Below are 23,204 nucleotides of genomic sequence, written 5' to 3'. Positions count from 1 at the left end.
GTTTTTTTAGCTCCAGTGTTGTTGAAGGGGCATATAGCGGTAAAGCCAGCATTCGGGAGGCTAAGCACAGTGCCTAAGTGAATGCAGTTTGTTGCTGCCAGACGTTGTAGTGTTCTGCCTGCCAGCTGCAGTCGATCTTCCTGTCCTGCAAGTTGTGACAGGGAGATCAAAACACAGGTCATGGTTCATTACACTGAATGGCAACCTGGAGCTTTCTGCTTCCAACATGGTGATGTTGTGTGGTATCTAGCTTAGCTTCAGATACAGTTATACTCATGTTTCACAGTGTGCGGTGCTCCTGCTGCAGGCGCCGCTGGTGAAAAAGGGGATTTATAGCTCAGTGCTGATATTTACCTGTTGGTACCATTAGACAGATGTTGCACTTATGATCAGGCTGTGTTGTGCTTTATTAATTATATGCCCAACAGTTATTGTGTTTCCTTTCTTTCATTCACTTCTTGATATACAGCAATGATGGGGACCTTTTCCTTGTCTCGATGTTGAATAGGACGCTATTGCCATGCAATCAATAGCCGAAGTAATCCTGTTTACATTCTTTCATTCACTATAATAGAGTGGCAGTCACAGTGAGGTTTGCATTGGAGGAGGCTTTGTTAAATGTGTGTTAGTGAACAGGAGAAAATCACTGAGCTTTCCTCCACCTTGCGCGATGTTGTCTTCAACATCAACTATTTCCATCAACGTTGGAAACTTGCAGGAGAAAACTCAAGCAGCGTAGGCTGACCAATCATAGTTGTTGTGGTCTCGTTGGGAGAGCCACTGTAGCACAGACGTGTTGTTCCACTGTATTTTCAAAGATGGTACACGTCAGCTATGGGGGCAGTGTGTACATTCTGTAGCTATGCTGTATCCTGTTAGCACATGAGTATAAATCCAGCTTTAGCCATGTAAGAGTACTGTAGCACAATACAGCTAATGCAGCAGTGAGGCTTTCATATCTGCTGCAACTTAATATTCTTAATAACATAAAATAATATTCTTCCTAACTTATTCAATATTATTATTGTAAATTATTTTCAAGCAGAATTTGTTGTTGACTTAAGGGGCCCTTGACTAACAAGACAGATAATAAGCCTCATCGGTGCTCTAAAGGCTAACTTAAATATTTGAAATATGAGTTATTGCCCAAAATATGAGTAAATAATTTTTTTAAAATATTTTTACATCTATTTTTTGACCAGTAGGAAGTGGTTGTACTATTATGAAAAATGAGTTAAAATGTTGTGAGTGATCCTTTGATGAATGTGTTGCTCATTATGAATTATCACTGATATTGTGGTTTTTTTTTTTATGGCCCATTAGTCACAAATATACTTCACATTAGTGCAGACCATTTTCCAAAGCATACCAAAAGTGTAGCCATTGGTTTCCATTTATTGCAATATTATATGAATGTTTTGCTTGAAACAAGTAATCCATCACAGTAACCATTTCATTGTCTTTTTGAAGGTAAGTATATTACCTTCACTTGCTGTGAGCATGAACATCCTTGTTGGTGTGTTTAGGGCCGTTTGACATTAGAGAGTTGAACGCCAAGAGCCATTACATTCATAACTTACATTGTTGTGAAATAAAATCTGTAAAACGACAGCTGCATTTCTTTGTGCAAACCCTGTATTGTATAATGACCACTAAGCCTTGAACCTTGAGTACAAACAATGTTCACACAGGTTTGACAAGAAGGATACTGTGTCATTTATCCCATTAAAAGCTTTCTGTTCTCAGTTGACAAGCAAGCGTTGGATTTCAAACCATCCTCACCAGGGAAACATGAAATTGGAATTGATAGAAACATAACTTCTTACAGGATACTGTACATAACAACTTTAAAACATCACAAAGCTACAATCCCTTAAAGATAGAATTGGTATCACAGCAGTAGAAAACTACAAACGTACGCGTGTTGATCTGGTGGAGTAGCAATCTAAAAGCAGGTGGCCTGGAAGGGAATCTATAAACAGACCTGTGTGGTCGGGGTGTTTTCTTCTCAGCTTGACCTCTCCTCTGTTAGCTGTGCAAGTCGGTGCAGGATGAACCCAGTGATGTATAGCTATCCATTTGGAGTGGCTTGGAGTAGAGAGCTCTGTATGATTTATGTCCTCAGGAGCACTCAAGGATTCTCTTGACAGCCACATGCTAAGTCCCTCCTTATGCGTATGAGGCCCTTCGCCACAGAGGCCTGTGCGTTGATGCACTGTTTGCCAGTTATTTTCATTAGGTAAATGTATGTTGTTGACATGATGTGATGGATGGGCTGTTATTTTTGGTGTACGTATGGGCTTGGGCTTGAAGGGCACGGTAACAAGAGGGGTGTTCAGCAGTAAACGGTTCGGTTTAACCCACACAGGGAGCTGATACTTGCAATGAATAGCTGACCCCTCACCATGCACATCAAGTCTCTCACTGTTTGTTTACTCATACTGCAAAAAAAAAACATTTCACCTTATGTACAGCCCTGAAATGCTCTCTTTTCCTTGTTCTTCTTATTCTTTTATTCTTAACTGTGCTTTTCCGACACAGCTGACAAAAATACTAATGTCAGACAGTTCAGTGAACATATTTTATGTTTAGCCATTTTGTAAACATGAAAACCCTCAGAGAGTGCATACCTCAGCTAAGACTGCAGAGTCCTCTACAACTGTTTTTTAAATAGTACAAAATGTTTTAAATTTTTAATTAGCATCTGGATCGAGACCGGCATCAGAATAAACAATGATAGCCTGGCTGATGAAAGCCACAGTTTCCTGAAGCTACGTAGATCCTGTCCGGGAAAATTACAGCTTTGTACAAGTGACTCAGACTCAGTCAGAGATCTGACTTCAAATCATCAAATTTAGCAGGATCAGTAAGATTTCATATGTTCATGTGTCATTTACATTTGATTGCAATTGCATTTCTAGAAATGACAGATACTGTATACAAAAAAAAGCACAAATATTTCATTGCTGGATGTATTAACACACAGTGGAACACTAATATGCATTTTGGTCTTTTACCTGTTGGTAAGTGGTTGCCAATAGTGACAGGTGGCCATGTTGTGGGAGAGAAAGCTACAAAAAATGAAGCCTTTGAATGAATAGATTGTTAGCTCAGTCATGTACACTGCTTTTTAACCTCCGAAGTCCCTGCAGAAATGATGTAAAGCTGAGAAAGCTGGGGCCATATTAGTCGAACTGCTAAAAGTGGCGTTTTTGACTTTGGGGAAGTTAAAGTAAAAAATGTTTTACTTTTACAATGGAGAAGAATAAAGGACAATAGTCCTGGTGATCAAAGTTATCTCGCCTTGGGCTTGGAGACTAAAAATGTTTCAAGAGAAAGCTGCCTCTTGTGTTTCCTAACATTATGTGACGGGATTATCAAATCACTGGAATTCCATATATCTGGGTGAAGTCATCAAGCAGCTTAATGCTCCCACTTGTATATAGTATACTGAATATTATTAAAAGCTCTTTACTAACTGGGACCTCCCCCTCCTCCCAGTTTGCTGCTTTAATCAGCTGGAAACTAACCTCTAATGATGTTTCTATCATTCGTTGTTGGGGTGTGGAGTGCTACAGTGAAGTCTGAAAGAAAAATGCGCAGTCAGATGATCACCACACTTGTGTTTTGTAAACAAACCAACAGTTTATCCAGATTGTCTAAGCCACTTCATCTGGAGGTAAAACCAAAAGTGAGTGCACCTGAAATGTCTCCTATTGCATTTTTTTTGCAGTAATTTTTACTGTTCACCTTGGTTTTCTCACACAAATTACTTCGACTAACCTGGGGGTTGTTTATGCCACACTAGATGGCGGAATGAAAAGCCGGCTGTGATAGAGAGGGGGGCAACGTGATGTTGTTTTAAAACAGAGATAATGGCACCAATTTTCAGACAGTCTCTCTCGGAAGACTTTCATTGTGTTGTACTCAGTTGTTAACAGGAAAAGAGAGAGTAAGAGATAGAGGTGCAATGCCTGGCTCCGCTCTTACCTCCGCACCGCTGGCCAGTCACTGCATTAAGTGGGTGTGAATGTCAGATCATCGGTTTTGGAAAGTTACAGAGAATGGCCGACATAGACCTCCCTATCTACTTTGGAAAGGTGTGGGGGATTTCCAATGCTATCCAACCATCCAAAATGCAGTCCGGAAGGAGTATAAATCACACTTGAAACCTGCCCGATGGTTCTACTGCTCTTGTTTCTCGCCCTGTCGGATTTCTTTTTAGTGATGTTGCTGTGTTCCCAGATCTCATCAACTGACTTTGTGACTTTAGTGTTTTTCTTACAGATGTGGATGGTCTCCAAAACTATGAAAAAAAGGTTGTAGAACACCAGAATAATCATTTGATCCTTTAAATACTGCGAAAAAAACAAAAGCTTTCAGAGCATAGGTGTGTTCTGTAAACACAGTGGTGTTTTAACAGCAATTTCAAATGGGACCCGAGCCCTCCACTGACCAGGGGTTTGTGTGGATATTGCCTGATTCTACTCTGTGTTTTCAACAGGGAGGGCAGCACCAGTATTCTTAACAACCTGCTGTCCAGGATGGAGCAGTACGCCAATAATCTGGAGAACCTGGTGGAGGAGCGAACACAAGCCTACCTGGAGGAGAAAAGAAAAGCTGAAAACCTCCTCTATCAAATTTTACCACAGTAAGACGAAATTACAATCACGTTCACACTTTTGCCCTTCCAGCCAAAGCTCAAACTTGAACCCTGCAAAGAGTGGGAGTATTACCAGGATGGCTTAATGACACTGTGTCAATTGTGCTAAATCCCCGTATTAATAAAAGGCTTGAAATCCTTCCTGATAGTACATTTTATTAACAGATGCGCATTTCCCCATGGTGCGATCTCAGTGTAGATGAAAGGGAGAAGAGAGAGCTGTCAGGCAAACTGCTCATTAAGGCAAGACAGAAGAACTGACATGATCAGCACAGTAGCAAATCCCATCTTTCTCACCAATTTATCCTCCCTTCCTGCTGAAAAATCTTCCCTCCCTCAAAACCATTCATGTAGCCAGACTGAGAGGAGCTTGAGAGAAAGGACAGATATCATTTCTCACCAGTGAATTGCCTTTGGTAGTATTTGATTAAGAGAAAATGAATGTGAGCAAAATTCACAGAGATAAACTGACATGTTTTTATAATTCAACCTGCCGGGTGTTGTGTAATTGTGTTTGAGAAAGACAAATCTCCAGAGTTTTACCTAAAAATGGACGACGCGATGTCAACAAAGCAAACATCATCTCTTCACCTCTTAGGGCCTGCAGTTGTTCGTTTGATCTTGATCTTTTTAGCATCCTCGGATGCCGCCATGCCGCTTGATTTTTCATCTTCACACATTCGCAGCACGAATGCTTTGACCTCAGGTCTCTCTCTCTCTGCCTGTAGTTCAGTAGCAGAGCAGCTAAAACGAGGGGAGACGGTGCAGGCAGAAGCGTTTGACAGCGTCACGATTTACTTCAGCGACATCGTGGGCTTCACGTCCATGTCTGCAGAGAGCACGCCGCTACAGGTATGCAGCAGTTAACCTGGCACTGCAATCCTCCACTCAACTTCCCACTTTGCACCTCAGTTTCTGAACTGTATCTTCAGGTAACAGGTTCTCCTTCCCCGACTTATCTCAACATCTCCAAAGGGTTTCTAAAAGCTTTTAAAAACTACTGGTCGTGATCACAGTCATGCTGAAATCTCTTTCTCTATTCATGCATAAAAGTGCTCACCAGTATCAGGTCTCTCTTTCTACAGTGTGTCATAGTTCCCACACACGGGCTACAACTTAGAATAGCACAGTTGTTAGATGGAAAAGTGTGTTGACGCAGTGTTGAGTCACATTATACAAGCCCATATCTCACTCTCTCTTGAACACCAAAGGGAGGTTTCTAGGCCAAAGACATTATCATGAAGTCACTTGCAGCTAGAGGGTCTGAAGTGTTCTTGGACAATCTGACCCCTTCAGACGGAGAGGAGTCACCTCAAGGATAAACATTTGTTCCTCGTATTGTCGTCTCGTTTCTCTTCTCAAGTTGTGTGGAGGAACCAGTTTTACCCTTTTGACAAGGCCAGAAACTCATGCGCTACAAGAACAGCCCATACTGTACAATTCATTTTAGTGACATTAAAATAAGGTGACATGCCACTCCATAGGAAGGAGGCAATACAAAAAAAAGAACAACAAGAAAAAGCTGAAGCTATGTGAATGCTGTTTCCTGCATTTAAATACATACAGGAAACAGGAATGTATATCTATATCTAAATAATGGATAATAAATGAAGTATTTGTATCATTAATGTAATATTCTTGCACATCACATTTAGTACATTTCATTGGTAACACTTGAGCCAGCCCTGCTTATTAAGGCTAAATAGGGGAGTAAAAGCAAAGTATTAATACATCTTTTTGGGTGAATATTAACTGTTAATCAAAACAGAGATTCAAAAAATTTTTTTTAACCCAAAAACATATGGAGGGGGTGGCAGCAGCTTTTTCAGCCCTGAATAGTGTCTGCGTACCCATCACTCCACCAGAGGGCTGTTTGTTAACATATGAAGGATGTCACTGGCATCCACAGCCAGTCAGTAAAAACTTTACAGCCTAATGCAGGAGTTAGATGCCTAATCACCCTGGAAGGATTTCCATAAAAATGTAGCTGTGTACGACAGACCACGTACAGCTGAAAGGAGTAGGGATAGCGGATAATATTAGACAAAACACAGGAATAAAGTAGTTCCTTACCAAAGCTCCCCAGTAATGCTAGTTTTTTATAGCTTGAATACCACCGAAAAACGACTTCTTGTTCAATTACTCAAACGAAATGCACTGAAATCAAAGGCACACCGATGAGGACGCATATGTACAGGCACAAGTGCCTGGGCAATGCACTACACATTTCTGCAGTCACACTATTTCACAGAAGGTATGAACATTTCTTGGCAGTCACCAGCAAAAGGCAGGAAAAAGAAACTGTTTTGGACACAGACTTTGTTGGGCACAATGAAGACGACTGCTAGCCAATTTAACATGGATCTAAATAATGGAGATTTAAAAATGTTCAGTAAATAAGCTTTGCAAATGATCTGTGAGGAAGGAAATGCATTCAACACGTTTCCTTAAGGAAACATAGATTGTGTTTTGGTGAGTAACACTGAATGTGAATTGTACTGCACAACGTACCTTTAAAGGCCCAGTCTCCAATCACTTCTGCCTATAAATAACGTCTGTGTTCGTATACTGGATGTTCCCAAGGGCTTTTACTTTTTTGATGAAAACAAGAATTTTTATGTTTCCTATTTTATCACAGTAGAAAATATAGGCCTGTTCTAATGCTGTTTTAGTGAGGTAAACAGACCATTAACAGCATCTGAAGCCATTGACAACTGATCGTGTTCTTGTCTAGTTGATAGTGCCTGTTTTAAAAAGTCTGGAAATCAATGTCAGAGTGAGATTTGGGAACAGCTTCCAGTCCTCGGTTCTGACTTTGGTGACAGGGCAGTTTTTTTGTCCACAATTAAATTGTGCCTTTGCGAGTTCAGTATGGACAGAATGACCTTAAGTTTCTCACAGTTCTGATGCTGGTCTGTCGCTGTTCAAATATTCACATTCACTTGGCATTGCTCACTCTCAAAGTACAGCACAAAATGTCCTAGCTGGACGAAGAAGCAGCTGGGTTTTATTTGAGGCTCAGACACAATTAACAAGAAATTAACATTAAAGATGAAGACTAAATAAGTAATTGCTCTAAGATAAATAGCCAACCTCTGACATTACTAATACATTACAACTATAATGCCCAACACAATTTAATACAGATTGTGTTTGTAATATTCCATCTGTCGATTTCATTTCTGAGCTTGTAAATGTGTTTGTCACTAAGCCTCAGTGGGCGAACGTCCAACGACAGACAGAAATAATGTGAGAGGCTGTGAGGTTTCGCAGACACACTGGCCTTCCAATCTGTCAGGCTTTTAACAAACGAAAACACGGTGTCTAAAGCTGGATTTACAGCCAGCTTGCCTTTACATTTCTGTAAAATGCTGACATACAGACTATGTTCAAAAAGTTGGAGTACTTGCCTCCTTATTGCAGTACTGTTGTTTTACTGAAGTCATTTACTCAAAACTCTTCTGTCTCTCTACAGGTTGTCACGTTGCTCAATGATCTGTACACATGTTTTGATGCCATCATCGATAATTTTGATGTATATAAGGTAAGTGAAAAGGATCAATGTTTCTTCATCTTGTTGAATAATGACAGGACTACAGAAATGCTTGGGAATACAGCAGCAAAATGAAAACAATTATGTTTTATTTTCTACTTCCTGATGCTTTAATCTCTGCTGATTTGTCCCACAGGTGGAGACCATCGGTGACGCCTACATGGTGGTGTCAGGGCTGCCGGTGCGGAACGGGAAACTCCATGCCAGGGAGATTGCCGGGATGTCGCTGGCTTTGTTAGAGCAGGTCAAAACGTTCAAGATCCGTCACAGACCCAACGACCAGCTGAGACTCAGGATAGGTATACACACAGGTGAGTGTGAACTCTCAGCCTGACCCGGAACTGTGTACGAACTGCGCCAAGGTGACCAAGACCTGCTACCACAAGAGCCCAGATTTGATCGCTAAGGATGTCTAGTGTCCGTGCTGCTGAGGTGTCCTCGACCGAAGCACAGATTGGTCAACGTCATCCTTTATTTTCTTTTAGTTGCAGGGCATTTTCTGCTGAGTGTGCTTCAGTAGTAGCCGGATAAAGTTACTAGTCAATTTCTGTTTGGAAGAGAACAGTAGGTACAGCAAGTCAACTTACAACCCACTGTACAGCTGCGTCAGTCTCCTCCACACCATTTTTGTGGCCATTTTCCTGTTGCTGTTTCTCATCAATGTAGCTATTTTTTCTCGCTCTGGCACAGGGAGATGACCATGCCATTCCTCAGGGCTCCAGAATAACTTTTTTTCATTTAGGTGCACCAGCACATAACTAGTTGCACCCAAAATTTTATATCATAAGCAGGGGAAAAAAAAGGATGCTACACAGATACACACACAGAGACAGCCCTTCTAAATGTCAGGTGCACTGGTGTGACAAAAGAAGACATTTAGTCTCACCAGATAGATTTTTGGACGCATGTGCAACAAAAATGGTCGCACTCTGGAGAAGTGTTCTTAATTCTGCCTTTTGTCCATCAACAACTGATTAGCTCCTCATGGGAAAACGGTGGTGGTGAGCCCAACACCAGACCTTTTTAAAGTGTAAACAAATCAAAGATGCGGGCATTGATTCAGGGGTCTGAATCAGGCTGCTTGATATGGTAATTATGAGAACTTGTCCAGTTTCACCTCCCATTAGCAGGAAATACTGTTGTTAGCTGTCTAATCATGTTTTCTATGGAAACACAGATCAAACCAGCATCAGGATTTTCCCTGCATGACCGCTCTATTTCCCTTTTACTAGGGCCTTGATCTGATCGACTGTAATATTTAAAAATAAACTTCAGCCATTATGAGCAATAGTTTCCCATAACAAACTTGGACTTACTAAAACACAGATCTCTATCGCCTCTATCTAAAATAAATTGTAATTACAGTATGTGTTAAATCTTGATTAATAGAGTGCTTTAAATAACTAAATGTAGACTAAATTATTTTAGCTGCTTTCCATCCAATAAAATTATTCAGCCTTGTCTGTCCGTCTAAACATCCACACCAAAACCCCATCTTCAATTATAGAAATGTTATGTTTTTAATAACTGGTGAGTGATGCATGATCCATGACAACTGTTTCTGGATTTGAATTTATTTAATAATAAACAGATGGTATGTCAGAGATGTATATATACAGTATGTGATTTCAGTGTGGATCCAGAAGCACTGGATTATGTCCTAGTGTCTGCGTACGAGCACCTTGTTGTGAAATCCCCAGAATCTCAACCCCATGATGAATGTACTTGAGTAAAGGCCCTTCTTGTTAGGATTAATGAATCACAGTTAAAAACTGTCTTATTAAAGACATATAAGTATAAGTATTTTCCATTAATATGCTATTAATGGAATGAAAAAAATCAAGATTTTGACAAATTAATCATAACCCAAGGTCCACTTACTAGGCTGTAGTATATATGTATTATATATAGTGTAGACTGAGATTATATTAATGTGGGTAGACAAAATATTAGAAATATAATACCGGTATAATACAGTACAATTTAACAACACCATAAACTACAGCCTCCAAAATGACCATTAACACCAATGTAAAAAACAAAAACTAAACTTTATAAGCTTCATGAAGGTAGGATTTAATACAGGATTGTTCTATTAGCCTGCATTAGTTTTAGCTAAGTACACTACTCAAAAGTTTTAGAAGACCCCCAATAACCTTAAATGGTACAAAGGTAAGCGTTTAACTTTCCAAGGTAAAAAAAAAAAAAAGAAAAAGTTTAGGTCCTCAAAAGCTGAAAAATCGTGTCCATTTCATAGAAAACAGGTCTTTTTCAGGGATTAAGAAACTGGTGTCATGCAGCAATTTAAGTAAAAGAAGCCTTGAGTCAGGAGTGTTTGGCTGCAGAATGAATCAAAAATTTAGATGAAATTTAGGATTTAATTCCATGATTACTGATTTTAAAAAAGAAAAATCATTATTATTTAGTTGTTCAGTGCTTTAATTTCAGAGTACACTGAGAGATTACACTATGTAAATTTCAGTAAGAACTGGAATAATGGAGGTGTCGTAAAAATTTTGAAGTGTATATCTAATAACTGAGTGTACATCAAGTGAAGGGCAGTTGTTACTTGTAACATCCCATCTCTGGATACCAACATACCAAGTGGACATAACCACTCAAGGTGTTTTACTTTGACCTGTCTGCAACTTGAAGTCTGATGTAATTTACGAGAGGCACCGACACTGTATTTAGACTGCATCAGCTCATGGCAGAACTGTTTAGTCTTATTCAGACGCTTGACACGCAGCAGAGATGGAGCAGCATGCGTGGGCTGGTACTTAGCATTGAAAGAGTAATTTAAAGCATTCTGAGGACAGTTTCAATTCACTTACGAATCTGTCATGTTATTTAAAAACATTGTCAGTGAGGTTGTCATGTTTATATGACAACAGATATTACCGTTTTTTGCACTGTAAAATGTGACTATATTTAGCTTGTGTTTTATAGGTCCAGTCTGTGCCGGCGTGGTCGGGTTGAAAATGCCCAGATACTGTTTGTTTGGAGACACTGTCAACACAGCATCTCGAATGGAGTCCAACGGAGAGGGTGAGTGTCACCATCACTTGTTTTTATTCTATAGTTTGTAAGTTCTTCCTCATGTAATGAATGGTCTAAGGATAGAGGTTGTCGTATGTTCCACAAATTGTAAAGCCCTCAAGTCTTTGTTTTTTGGCTCCACAAAAAAAAACATTGACTAATTTAGAGCTTGCAACAACCTCGCTCTTTCTGACTTCCCTACCCATCGGTGTCCGTGGCTCTCAAAGCCCAAAGTCCATTGGTTCCTCCTAAGGATGTAAAGCTATAAAAACATTTCACAAGTATATGGTTTCATTTTTGAAAAAAAATAAGATCAGTAATTTCCTTAAACGGCAGCGCACTGCGGTTTTTAGCAAACAGTACTCAAAGAGTACAAACATTGAAATTGTTTGGAACTATCTATTTCCCGATTGAGTCACCCAGTGCAATGGTGACTCATTGATTTGTTTTTAATACTTTCTGGACAACAACGAAGCTCTTTGGCACAAGACATAGGAAGGAAAACAATATATCAGCCTATAAAACAAAAAGCACCTGTTTTACTGCTCATATGTTTAGTTCCGCTGTGTTTATTGTGTTTAGTGTAATAATCATCGAGTTTTGTTGACAGAATGACAGATTATAACTGTATTACTTACTGTATGTGGTGTAAGTGTAAAAATTTGTTAATCTGTATTTTGTTAATATGGACCAAAGGGAGAAGAGTAGTCGTTGCCAAGGTAGCAACTAATGGGGATCCCAATAAACAATAAATAAGCACATGAGCATCATTTTTATTCTACTTTTGCTGAAATAAACAAGCATCTGCTGCTGTGGTTGACTGGAACATTGTTCAGTAAAAATAGGATTTCTAAGCTGAATATAAGACGTATTGACCTGCTGAGACTAATACTTTCTACACTTATATTTCTGTTCCTAACTGGCAGTGACAGGAACTAGTGTTATGAAACTGTGGTTGGATATTTTGCAAGTGGATCATCAGATGTATTGATTAACTTCTGAGTCTCTTCCTGTATTGCACATCCATCCATAAATAATTGATAGCACTTCCAGCCAAGGGCCCTTAGCCAGCGATAGACTGTGCAGGCTGAGGCTTCACAGGCAGGAATCACATCTCATATCTCTGCACTATGCGCATTAATTGGACAATACAGATTTTCATCGCCATTAGCATTTCAGCTGCTGGTGCCTGAAAGGAGCGAACACATAGGCTCGTCTCACTCCTCAGTTTCCTCGTCTACTGTATGTCCTACGGCCTGAGATGAAAGCGCTGTAGTGGTAATTCAAATATTGTCAAGAGTTGTCATGTGTCATTCACAGCGCAAAAATGCTCTCTCTTGTCTGTTGTGCTCTTGATGCATTTTGCAGCCTTGAAAATCCACGTATCCTCTGCCACCAAAGAAGTCCTGGATGAGTTTGGCTACTTTGATCTCCAGTTACGAGGAGATGTGGAAATGAAGGTAGGAACTGTTACTTTGCTTTTTCAGAAAAAAAAACCGAAAACTCATCGTGCTAACCAAGGCTGTCTCACTTGCTTTTCTGATTTGTGAATAAAGCATGCTCGCACTGCGAAAAACATCGGTATGAACAAGTCATTTAGCCTCAGATTCAGCTTTCATGACAGAAAATTCTGCAGCAGGGTGAAATAATAACATTTGTTGCTGGTGCAGTTTAACTCGTTTCAGAAATTTTAGAATAGGGAAGGTCACTGCAGCTAAGAGAATTATACTTGACTTAAAAACATTCCTTAAACCAGTTGATTCGTAGTGGAACTAGATCAAATAAAAACTAATGATTATTTTCATTATGCATTAGGCTGAGGAATATTACTTTGATTAAACGATTAATAGTTCAGTCTATATAGCTGTAGCTACCACTGTGGACACAGAGGTTATGACTCAGTATTGTTTATGTATACGTTTATGTTATACAATAACAGACATTACATGGGTTCTTAAAGGCCAATTTTGATAGTCTTTAAAGTTCATACCTACGTGGTATCTAAACACTTACAGGACCAATTGTTTCAGCATTCAATTGATACAAAGTTTGACCTTTCAGAGATACAAGGTTTTCACTTGACAACAGCGATAAACTATAAACATTTTGATGGTAATGATATGGTTAATTTTGCACTGCTTATGTACAACGCTTCATTTGTGGAGACTGGTGGTGTAAGCTGAGCTGCGGTTCCCATCAGGGTCACCCTTAAACAAGGGCAACCTAGCAGAGGATATCACCCCCACGCCCTGCTTCATCTCCATTGATGAACCTATTGATTTCTGTGTTTTTTCCAGGGCAAAGGCAAAATGAGAACGTACTGGCTTCTTGGGGAGAAGAATGATGTGTATGTTATCTGAGAGGCCTGCCGATAATGTGCAGCGGCAGCATGTGGAGACGACGGCAGAAGCTCTGGTGGCCGAGCCACTTCTTTATTTGTTCTAGAATAAGTCCCTATTGGTGATTTCCGTGCAGAGGAACAGTGAACATCACCATATGACAAAAACAGATGGAATTCCAGGTATATTTATTACCTGCATACTGTAACTGCAAAAAAAGAAAAAAAAAGAAAAAGAAAAAAAAAGTAAAGCTGTTTTTGTATGAAGAACCTTTCTGTCCTCAGAGTGAGTACTTTTCACTGATAAATTCTTATTTTTTGTGCTTTCTATATTAAGATTTGTATAATGTGTTTGGAAGTCAATGATGTATTAATATTTCCTTGAAACATTGAAGTTTGGAGGCATAGCGTTACAATCAATGTCACTGCAGGGGTTCATCAACCATGTTACACAGTACAAAATAATATGTATATATGTATATCCAAGATACTGTAAGATATTTTGTTCAATAAACTGAGTAAAATACTCTTTTTTCCATGTATGGAGCAGGCAGTATTTTTATACCTTTGCTTTTGTTGTTGGTGTGTGGTTACTTATTGATATTTGCTTCCACAAAGGATGTAACATGAGAAAGGTAGAGAATTGTTTGTAGGATTTATGCAGTAACTTTGAATTCGCCATCACACTGTTCCTGCTAGCTCTCTGTCTACCTGGGCCGTATCCTCTTGACAAAACTCACCCAAAATCCAAGTTTAACCCAGAAAGAGCCCCCCGAAATACTGGATGTCCACATAGAATGGCTCATTTAAAAGGCAGAAACGCTCACGGAGCTAATGCAGAAGGGTGGCAGCCAGTTTAGCAGAGGGGCAGTCTACTGCAGTCAAGTGTAAACTTTTGGGAACGTCTGTCGAAATCAAACCGCACCTTGAGGACTATCTTCTATTATTATCTTCCATTATATACGAGTCGTGACAATTAGTTCAGGTTTATCCAATGTATAGCCTTGTCGCTTCCCATTTTACGATACTGCCAGGACTATTATATCATCAGTATTGTTTTTATTTATAACAAGTGTGCCTTAGAAAAACAGAGCATCAAGTATCTGCAGCCTAATTAACTGCGAGCAGTTGTGCACAGATAAGGGAAGAAGTGGAGAAAAGGAAGTCAGTAGCAGGCAGCTGTGTGGTTGTTGTAATGACATCACTGCTCATTAGACGCTCATTATCAGTGTGTGGAATGGGGGCATGGGTACTGTGCATGGTTATGTGTGTGCCTGTGTGCGTTTTCATCTCTGCGGGAGAACATCTTCCCCTCCTGCACGGCTGTAATTACCTCCAACTTTCTCACAGTGACGCGCAGCCGGCGCCCTTTAGAGCAACAGCCAACAGAGTGAAGGTCTCTGCTGAACCAAACGCTGACCTGCTGGCTTCTCTCAAATGACCAGGCTGTCTGTCATCGTGTCATGTGTTATTTTCTGTCTTTTCATACAGCCCAGACCTTGAAGTACAAAGCCTCCAGCTGTACTGACTGCAAAAAAAAGTGCATAAGCCAAAGTAGAAGGGCACTCAGTAGAGAGCAGACCTCCGCCAAGGCCAGAGTCAAACAAAATACACCAGACTACAGAGAAAAACACTGAAATTCATAGCAAATGATCCGGATCTGCCCCCAAACTTTAACAGGTTCTTCCCTGGCCCATGCCCCATCCCTCCACCAAGTTCGGTGCAAATCGGTTCAGTACTGTTTGTGTGGGTGATTTCACGATCTCCTCGGCGGAGGAAATAATTCTCAAAATCACTTGAAATCACTAAAATATCTTAAACTGTATGATGATTTCATGACTCTTGAGTCAGTGCAAGATTAAAAACAAATAAATGAACAGATGAAAACGAGGGGTTTGTTTGTTTTATTTGAGGTACTTTCATCTTCATTAGATTGTAGACAATAGAGGTGTTACAGTAAATGAGGGGAGACAGACTGAGGGAATGACATGGAACAAACTGGGGACTTTTCGATTTCATGATCAGCAGACCTTAGGCCACTAGGACGCCCAAAATACGAGGTTTTCTATTAGACCTCTAGGCCATGTGTGTATTTTGTGTATGTATTGTTGCGGATTTATTCACGGCTGTATTTTTTTGTATTCATCAGTTGTGTGATTACACTCTGTAACTCTACTTAACTCGACTCTATACAGCTGTTGTTAGGACCAAGACCCAGTTCGTGTCTCACCATTGCATTCAAGTCATGGAGCTAAGTATCCACTTTTCTGAAAGATAGATCTCTGGTAAAATGTTTTGAAGGTATTTCCAGAAGCCTCAAAGACTCTTCTAACCATCTGCTGCACAATAGAAAATATTTTTAACTGGTTTTGCCAAGTGGCAACTCTGATTCTCATTCTAACGTATGGTAGATATAAATGTAATATTTCCTTGCTCATTTTTTAAAACACAAGAAAAATACAAATTCACTATTGTGTATAAGAAATATCAAATAATGAAAAGCAACATTAATATAGACTATATAATATAATCTTTTGATTTTGGTTCACAAAGTGCAAACTGAGCAAGAACATATGTCAATTCTGCTCACCATCTTTGTTTGGATTAGAAAACTTGCTGTGGACAGAATTTATTTATTTTTTAGTCCAGATGGTTAGGGGGATCTTGAGGATTCTGGAAATACCAGATTTCACGACAGCTTTAAGTGTATTTACAAAGATCAAAGGGTGATCATTTTTCAGAAAATTGGAAGCCCTTGACATCTTGTTTTAGGGCTGATGTTTTTTCCAAAAAAAAAAAAAAGACTAAAACGATACTCAGATAAACACAACCAAGAGACACAACTGAAATTAAAGAGGGTTAACAAAAATGAAAATTGCTCAATCCCATTTGAAATGTTAAGTACAATGCCTTGTGTTTCAGAGGCAAATTGGTTTTCCTGTATCATCCCATGAGATAATGAAATGTTTGGAGAGAAGAGCTGCATAAATAAAGCTAAAATTACTTGTCGCCATAGCTACCGCCTACTAATCCCTGCTGAAAGCTCAGAAAGGATCAGCAGCGCCTGGAATTGTCCTCTGATTGACAGAACACGTGCATCTGTAGCATACACTGTGCGATTCCCAACAATGTATTGTGTTTCACACCTGCATACTGTGGGCCTGTGAGAACACGTCTTTGTAAAGGTGGAGAGGCAATCTCTCTGCTATTTTCTGAGCCCTGATAGGTTTACTTGTTATTTTGCTCAAGGAAAATAGCGAGATATTTGACCAGTGTAGGAGGAAAGTTTGGCTCTTTGTTTCACCATTCGATTGCATTAATTGGAGGTTGCAACAGAGAAATGATAGAAAGAGATGAATGGAGTCTGTAAACAAACCAAGCTCTCTGGTCAAGCACAGGCAGCATGACGAAACAATGCAACAGTGCAGCAAAACAAAGTAGTATATTTGCTCTTACTCTGAAAGAAAAATCTAACGTTCAACTTGAGAGGCGAGGTATACCCTGGACCCCTATGTGTAAATTTTCACACTACACTATCTATCAGACCTTATTGTCATGTTGTAAAACCGGCCATATTGTGGTATTTTGTGAAATGCAATTTCATAGTTCTTAAATGTAAATCTTACCAGTTTCTATAAAATTCTAACCACAACTTCTTATCCGTCATAACATTATTACGTTTATGATTGCGGTCACTCATTGTAGTCTGACAGGTGAAACGCTGTAACTCAACAATGTTGTGTCTCCTATTGATTTATGTGTTTTTCCAGGCAATAACATTGTCACTAAACCGTCCCATTTTAAATAAACATCTCTATGTGGTGTAGATATCTCAGGCTGAATGTTGCCTTTCCATTGACTTAACTGTTAACTCCTCTACAGAAAATTGTGCTTGTTTTCAGCTTTGACAATGGCAGCTAACCATCAGAGGTCTCACCGTCACTGAGGATAACAATAACCTTTACATTGGATTACCACTTTACTACTAATTGGTAATGAAGTGATGTAAAGCGATGCTCTGACACGCTATCTCAGTTGTCAGGTGGGGGCTCGATTTCATCCAGCCGCTCACCGATAGGTGTGCTGAAAAGCGCTGACTTCCTGAAAGGTGCTTTCAGGGTCTGTACGGCGGTCACACCCTGTGACACAAAACAACACGGGAATAATGTTAAACCATAATCAATCACTTGCTGAATCTTATTATACATGCTGTGTGTTCAGTAAGTGAGCTAAAGACTGAAGAATCTGACACAAAAAAATAAAGGGCATTTTGCACAGAGCAGAGAGGGAATCGTGGGGAAAGAGCTTTAAAACAAAAAAAGAAAAGAAAAAAAAGCAGCAAACTTGCTCAGGTAATGAGGACACACAGACCACAAAGCAACAGAGATAAAAATTACTCTGATATAAATCATATATTTACTTTATTCCATAAATGAATCACTTAAAAGGAACAAAAATTATTAAATGTGGTTTTAGTGGTAACCCAAATAAAAATACATGACAACAGCAACAGTGGAACTATTGGACACACCTGTATCCGCTGGTAGTTTTCACTCCAAAATGTAACTGCCTGGTCAGTTTTATAATCATGAACCTGAAAGTGTGACAAGAACACACCATGGAGTGAAGGATCATTAAGAACATAAAGTCTAACAGTTAATCTGCCGCTTTTCCCATGTAAATGCAAATGTCTGTGATTGACTGAGTGAGTGAGTGAGTGATAAAGTTACACCATTGGTCAGCTGAATGCTGCGTAACTAAGTGTGAAGTAACACTATTTGCCATTGCTCTTTTAAAATGAATTGGCGCAGATAGTTTCTATTGCATCATTAGGGAGGCGTTCACAGGCAGTGTTGCCAACTTAGCACCTTTGTCACTAGATTTACCGACTTTTCACAGCTTTTCTTGACTTTTTTCCACAAAAGCACCTAGTGACAAATCTAGCAAAATTCTGGACAAACCTTAGCTACTCTCCATCGAAATCACAGCACAGCCTTTGTCTTTAACTTATGTGGTATGGTGATTTTTTCAGATGACGTCGTGGTTATAATATCAGGATTTTAGCAATTCAGAGCAGAGGCTTGGAAATGGCTTCGAAGTGACTGCTGGTTAATATGTCGTCTTAATGGGCCACGTTTCAGTCACTATTTCATACTTGTTTCATTGTCTGACAACAGAAACAGAAAAATATGTAAATGAGAACAGCTTTATTGGGAATTCGTCTTTATTAAAATACTATATATGTGAGCACAATAGGAGGGAAGCAAATAGATAAAGGGTGGTCCAACCACATACTAGGCTTTGACCTAGATTTGTTTGATTAAATGATTATCTATGAAATGAAAAACATGACACATGCCTGTCAGAAGTTCCAAGTGTTCAAAGTGAGATCTTCAAACGACTTTTAGTCCAACCAAAAACCCCAAATGATGCAATATACACTGAACCGACACAGTGAAAAAAAAGATTATCACCACATTTAAAAAGTTGCAACCAGAAAAATTTTGAGCATTTTTACTTAAAAACGACACACAGCTGATAACCACCGTCTTTATACCAGCTATCCAGGGTGACCCATCTCAAGCTTCATGAAGCCTTGTAGTTCAAACAGAGCCGGACTAAGCTGAGCCTGCTTCATGGAAAAAGGCCTCTGGTATTGTTACTGACATAACTAAATGTAATGGTGCAATCATCAGTGTTGTTAGTTACTCCCGTTCTTTTCCTGCAAATCCAAATATCTACCATCAGAGCAGTCTGTGGAAAAACAACTAATCATTTCAGAACTTAACACGATCAGCAACCTGTTTCACCATTATTCTGCTTTTGACATGAAGGAATCTAACAGACATATGGAACCTGATGGCAATATTATATTATGGATTCAAGGCCGGAGGGAAAAATGCCTGATCCCACTGCAAATAAAGTTGATTTTAGTCTTTTAGTGTTCTATTCTGTCCTAAACTCTCTTGTTTATAATAGGCTACTAATTTGAAACAGAGCAATACTGAATCTGCATTTTAGGCACTTACAACCATAACCAACATATTTTTTAGATTTAACAGAGGAGATTTGATCTCCTCACTATTAACTAACGTACTTGGTCACACACATACAGAACACAGTATGCTGTATACAGCACATACATACACGTACTTGTGTTGTTTCAGGGGTAAGAGGCACAAATCCCTCAACACAGAAATCCCTCTGGGTTGTGGAGCACAAGTCAGTTTTGGGAGGTGGCGGGTTCAGTTCAGCATGAACCTTGCCCCTGTGAAAACAGGAAGATAACAATCTCTATCTTCATGGTCCAGTACATTTAAGTTTTTTGTAAGTGTCATGATGAATGATTAGGTAAATAAACATATAGTACCTTGGAGTACAAGTTTGTGTGTCATAAGAGAGTGATGTGATTTTTAAGCCATGAAAAAACAAAACCCTTCCTCTCCACAAACCTTTCATCTGGCTGACTCCGTTAATTCATTCATTCAAAGTGGCATTGTGTTTAACCTAAGAACCGATCAGCCTAGAAGAACCCCCTGAGCTCTCTGCTTGACAGGAACCCGGTATGATTCTAGCAGCATCGGTGTGTACTTTGAAGTCCAGGAAATTTAGTGTATGGCTTAAGACTGAGTGATGAGACACTGTCTACTACTGGACGAACAGATTTCATCGAAGGCAGGATGATTTGTAGTCTTTATGAGCATTTAACTAGTGCGGGATGTTAATAACCACATCTGTGGGGATAGATTCTATAAACCCCCTTAGGAAGACTGGCCTCCACTTAAAATAACATCATAAAATCTGATTTAAATGGTATTACAGCTGTGATTGAATGGTAAAACAAACCCAGACGTGTAAATATTACATCACTTTGCTCCAAAATGTTCCGCTCAAGACATGGTAAGGCAGTATTCTCCATTTCCATAAACAATCAACTTCCAACAGTAATTTATTTTAGCATCAAAAAGACTTGTTTTAAAGTTGATTTACCTTATCATCTGGGTGATATGTTTTTCAAAAAGCTCGCCTCTGATGCCTGAACCATGGAAATATAAAAGAAGAGATGAACATGCATAGCAAATCATCTAAAAAAGAATTTAATTGAAAGGTAAAATAAAAAAAACAAATAAAAAAAGGTCACAGCAGCCATCGGTTTCTATGTGAATGCTGTAAATCTGGTACTTTATTAGACACCTCCGCCTGAATAAAATCTTTTCAACTCTTGTGAAATCCATTTCTAGTCTCTACATGAGTTCAAATTGCGTGAAATGAAATAGTTTCTTTCCATGGCCGGTGATTGACAAAGACACATACCCTGCAGCCTAACCCCTGGACTCTTTGGAGGAACGTAGGCTGCTTTCAGTGTGGTGACAGTCTCCATTTTAGACTCATGATCCATCGTGAGAATCCCTCTGTGCCCATGCCTCTGGATTTGCGTCTTTGTCTCCTCATTGTCAAGAGCTGCAACAGCCCTCTGGATAAATGCACATGCAGGGTTTACATGAGGAGATACAAACATGTTACAATGTAAAGCAATGCGAATAATACCATCTTTGTTAGGCCTACCGTGTTTGAGCGTGGGCTTCAATTAAAGATACTGTGTCTTGCTTTGTTTGTATTTCAAGGTATTTATAATTTTTTGTTATTTGGGTTTAGTCTTTTCAATACATATCCCAAATTCTTATGAATCTGTGTTCTTTATTTAAGATTAGCGCTGAGATGATTAGTCAATTAATCAATTAGTCAGCCAAAAGAAAATGTTGATATATGATAATAAACTCAGTATAATTGGATTATGATTTCTAAAAAAAAAAAAATAAAAGAGGTCACCATGGGTTCTTGGAACTTGTGACAGACATTTTTTTTCTGTACTCTTTTCTGCATATTCAGGATATATGTGTTTCTGGCATTCTGTGTATAGGCACCTAATGAGACACTAGGTTGAATAGCTTTAATGAGCATGTGTCATCTTTAGTAGCCTGGCACTCACTCTTTTATAACCGAGTTTTCAAGGTAACGCAGTAGGCAAAGATGTCTTACAGCCATTATGACATATACCAAAAAAAAGGGAAAATTAAAGTAGGCACACAGTCACTGAATGAAAGATAACTAAAACAAACTACAAACTAACTGCCAAACTGTGTCTCAACCCTCAGGATCTGTCCTCAGGGTGGCACATTAACAGCATTTTAAAATATGAGCATTATATAAGCTTTTGGTCTCATCTGAGGATGAACACACATGCACATGCAAAAAAAAGTGTGATAATGGCACCGAAAAGTGGTTAAATACTGTTGGATCGAGATTAAATACTGGATCAGGAATTTTGGAAACAGCTGCCAAACTAAAGCCTGTGACAGAACAAAAGACAAAAAAGTATAACTTTGGCTCCAGCATTTGACCTTTCACGCACTACTTGACTTGTCAACCACAGGCGTAACTGGTAACATCAGTCATGAGTGAACTCCAGGCGCCAGTGCACTGCATGCTGGCGCACTGACACGCTTTACTGGCACACCTGCTCACCTGTGCTTTGCGTACCATGACAAGAACACCTCCAGTGTGAAAACGGTCCACATGTTGACGTGTCATAGCAGGAACGGGCACAGGTGAAAAAGGAAAAACCCTGTTAGCGATGGCTCTGTGCCATTGCGCGGCCCAGTAAGTCATGCCGGTGAGCCAAGACCCTGGAACTAGCTCGCCGAAATGGAAGGCGGTCGTTTCTAATGTTATCAGTTATCGCACACCAGTGCTTGTCCTGCGGTGACCTGCCGAAATGTCTGCTGTGGAAGAAAGGGTCTCAACCTCCTAACTTTCAAATGTGCTCAGAGAACACAGCCCAGCAACCGATACTACTGATGATGAGGTTAGCAAATGGCTGTTCAACTCTCTACAGTTGAAAAAGTGTACGATGGGGTGGTGTCAGCCGCCCGCTCTCACTAATACATTTGCTCCAGACGAAGTTATACATTAACGGCATATTTCTTTTTTATTTATTCGCTGTTCAGCTTTAGCCCACGCCTTGACACCCAGTCTTGAGTGAGGTCTGACTGCCAGCGGATTTCCGCGAGGCTGTCCTCGCACTAGCTACGCTCACCTCCTCTGCCCAGTTATCCAGTAGACATTTTCCAGCTTTCTGCCCGGTCATCGCAGCAGCGAGATAAGGATGTGGCTGAAATTCCAAATCCTCCGCGCTCCGGATTAACTGACGAAGTCTCTCACCTGGCAACAGGACTCGGTTGACGGAAGTGTCACCATGACAACGGCAGATTTTTTTTTTGGTTTTGTTTTCTTTTTGTTTTTGCTGAGACAGGATTGAGAAAGGAGAAAGATACAGTAAAATAAAAGAAAAACATAGGCCGAGAAAGAAAGAAAGAAAATAAGAAGGTGCTCCAACCGAAGAAAGCAAAAGTGCAAAACCCAGATATTTTGTCACTACTCCAGCACAAATAACTTGTCTAAACTTACAGGTATTGTTGCAGTATTCTTATACTATTCTTATTCTATTGCATTATGACACTGGCATCCATGTGGGGTTTTTTTTTTTTTTTTTGCACTTTCTTGTATTTCATATTTTGTTATTTTTCTGTACATGTCACTCGTTGTCGTAT

General features: G+C 39.6%; 2 protein-coding genes across 3 annotated transcripts in view; one reads left to right on the top strand and one right to left on the bottom strand.

Annotated features, from left to right (window-relative positions):
• LOC120806656 (atrial natriuretic peptide receptor 2) overlaps positions 1-15,430 on the top strand; it is a 63,600-nt gene extending 48,170 nt beyond the window's left edge. The window contains exons 16-22 of the mRNA XM_040158018.1: positions 4,505-4,651; positions 5,392-5,515; positions 8,139-8,207; positions 8,353-8,527; positions 11,166-11,264; positions 12,624-12,715; positions 13,553-15,430. Of these exons, the coding sequence (XP_040013952.1) occupies positions 4,505-4,651; positions 5,392-5,515; positions 8,139-8,207; positions 8,353-8,527; positions 11,166-11,264; positions 12,624-12,715; positions 13,553-13,615 (769 nt within the window). The 3' untranslated portion in view covers positions 13,616-15,430. The remainder of the gene's footprint in view (positions 1-4,504; positions 4,652-5,391; positions 5,516-8,138; positions 8,208-8,352; positions 8,528-11,165; positions 11,265-12,623; positions 12,716-13,552) is intronic.
• Positions 15,431-15,506: 76 nt separating this feature from the next.
• spag8 (sperm associated antigen 8) lies at positions 15,507-22,816 on the bottom strand. Of its 2 annotated transcripts, none has more exons than XM_040157848.1 (6): positions 22,691-22,816; positions 20,908-21,067; positions 20,584-20,629; positions 19,747-19,861; positions 18,125-18,187; positions 15,507-17,732 (listed from the first exon to the last, which is right to left on the bottom strand). In XM_040157848.1, the coding sequence occupies exons 1-6, from the start codon at positions 22,739-22,741 to the stop codon at positions 17,625-17,627; spliced, it is 543 nt and encodes a 180-aa protein (XP_040013782.1). In that variant the 5' UTR covers positions 22,742-22,816; the 3' UTR covers positions 15,507-17,624. The 2 variants fall into 2 exon arrangements, with proteins under 2 accessions (XP_040013782.1, XP_040013781.1); XM_040157847.1 differs by lacking the exon at positions 22,691-22,816 and adding an exon at positions 22,120-22,246.
• Positions 22,817-23,204: the final 388 nt, after the last annotated feature.

This window comes from Xiphias gladius, chromosome 20 (assembly GCF_016859285.1).
Source record: "Xiphias gladius isolate SHS-SW01 ecotype Sanya breed wild chromosome 20, ASM1685928v1, whole genome shotgun sequence".
NCBI classification, from domain to species: Eukaryota; Metazoa; Chordata; class Actinopteri; order Istiophoriformes; family Xiphiidae; genus Xiphias; species Xiphias gladius.
The sequence above is the reverse complement of the archived record's forward strand: the minus strand, read 5'-3'. Positions and strand labels throughout refer to the sequence as shown.

What these genes read in the sequence shown, in the direction of transcription:
- spag8 (XM_040157847.1), bottom strand. Translation starts at nt 22,185, where the DNA reads ATGACACGTCAACATGTGGACCGTTTTCACACTGGAGGTGTTCTTGTC. An exon ending in CATATCACCCAGATGATAAG is followed by an intron (nt 19,862 to 20,583) that starts GTAAATCAACTT and finishes CTGTTTTCACAG; the next exon opens with GGGCAAGGTTCATGCTGAAC. An exon ending in AAAACTACCAGCGGATACAG is followed by an intron (nt 17,733 to 18,124) that starts GTGTGTCCAATA and finishes TTTGTGTCACAG; the next exon opens with GGTGTGACCGCCGTACAGAC.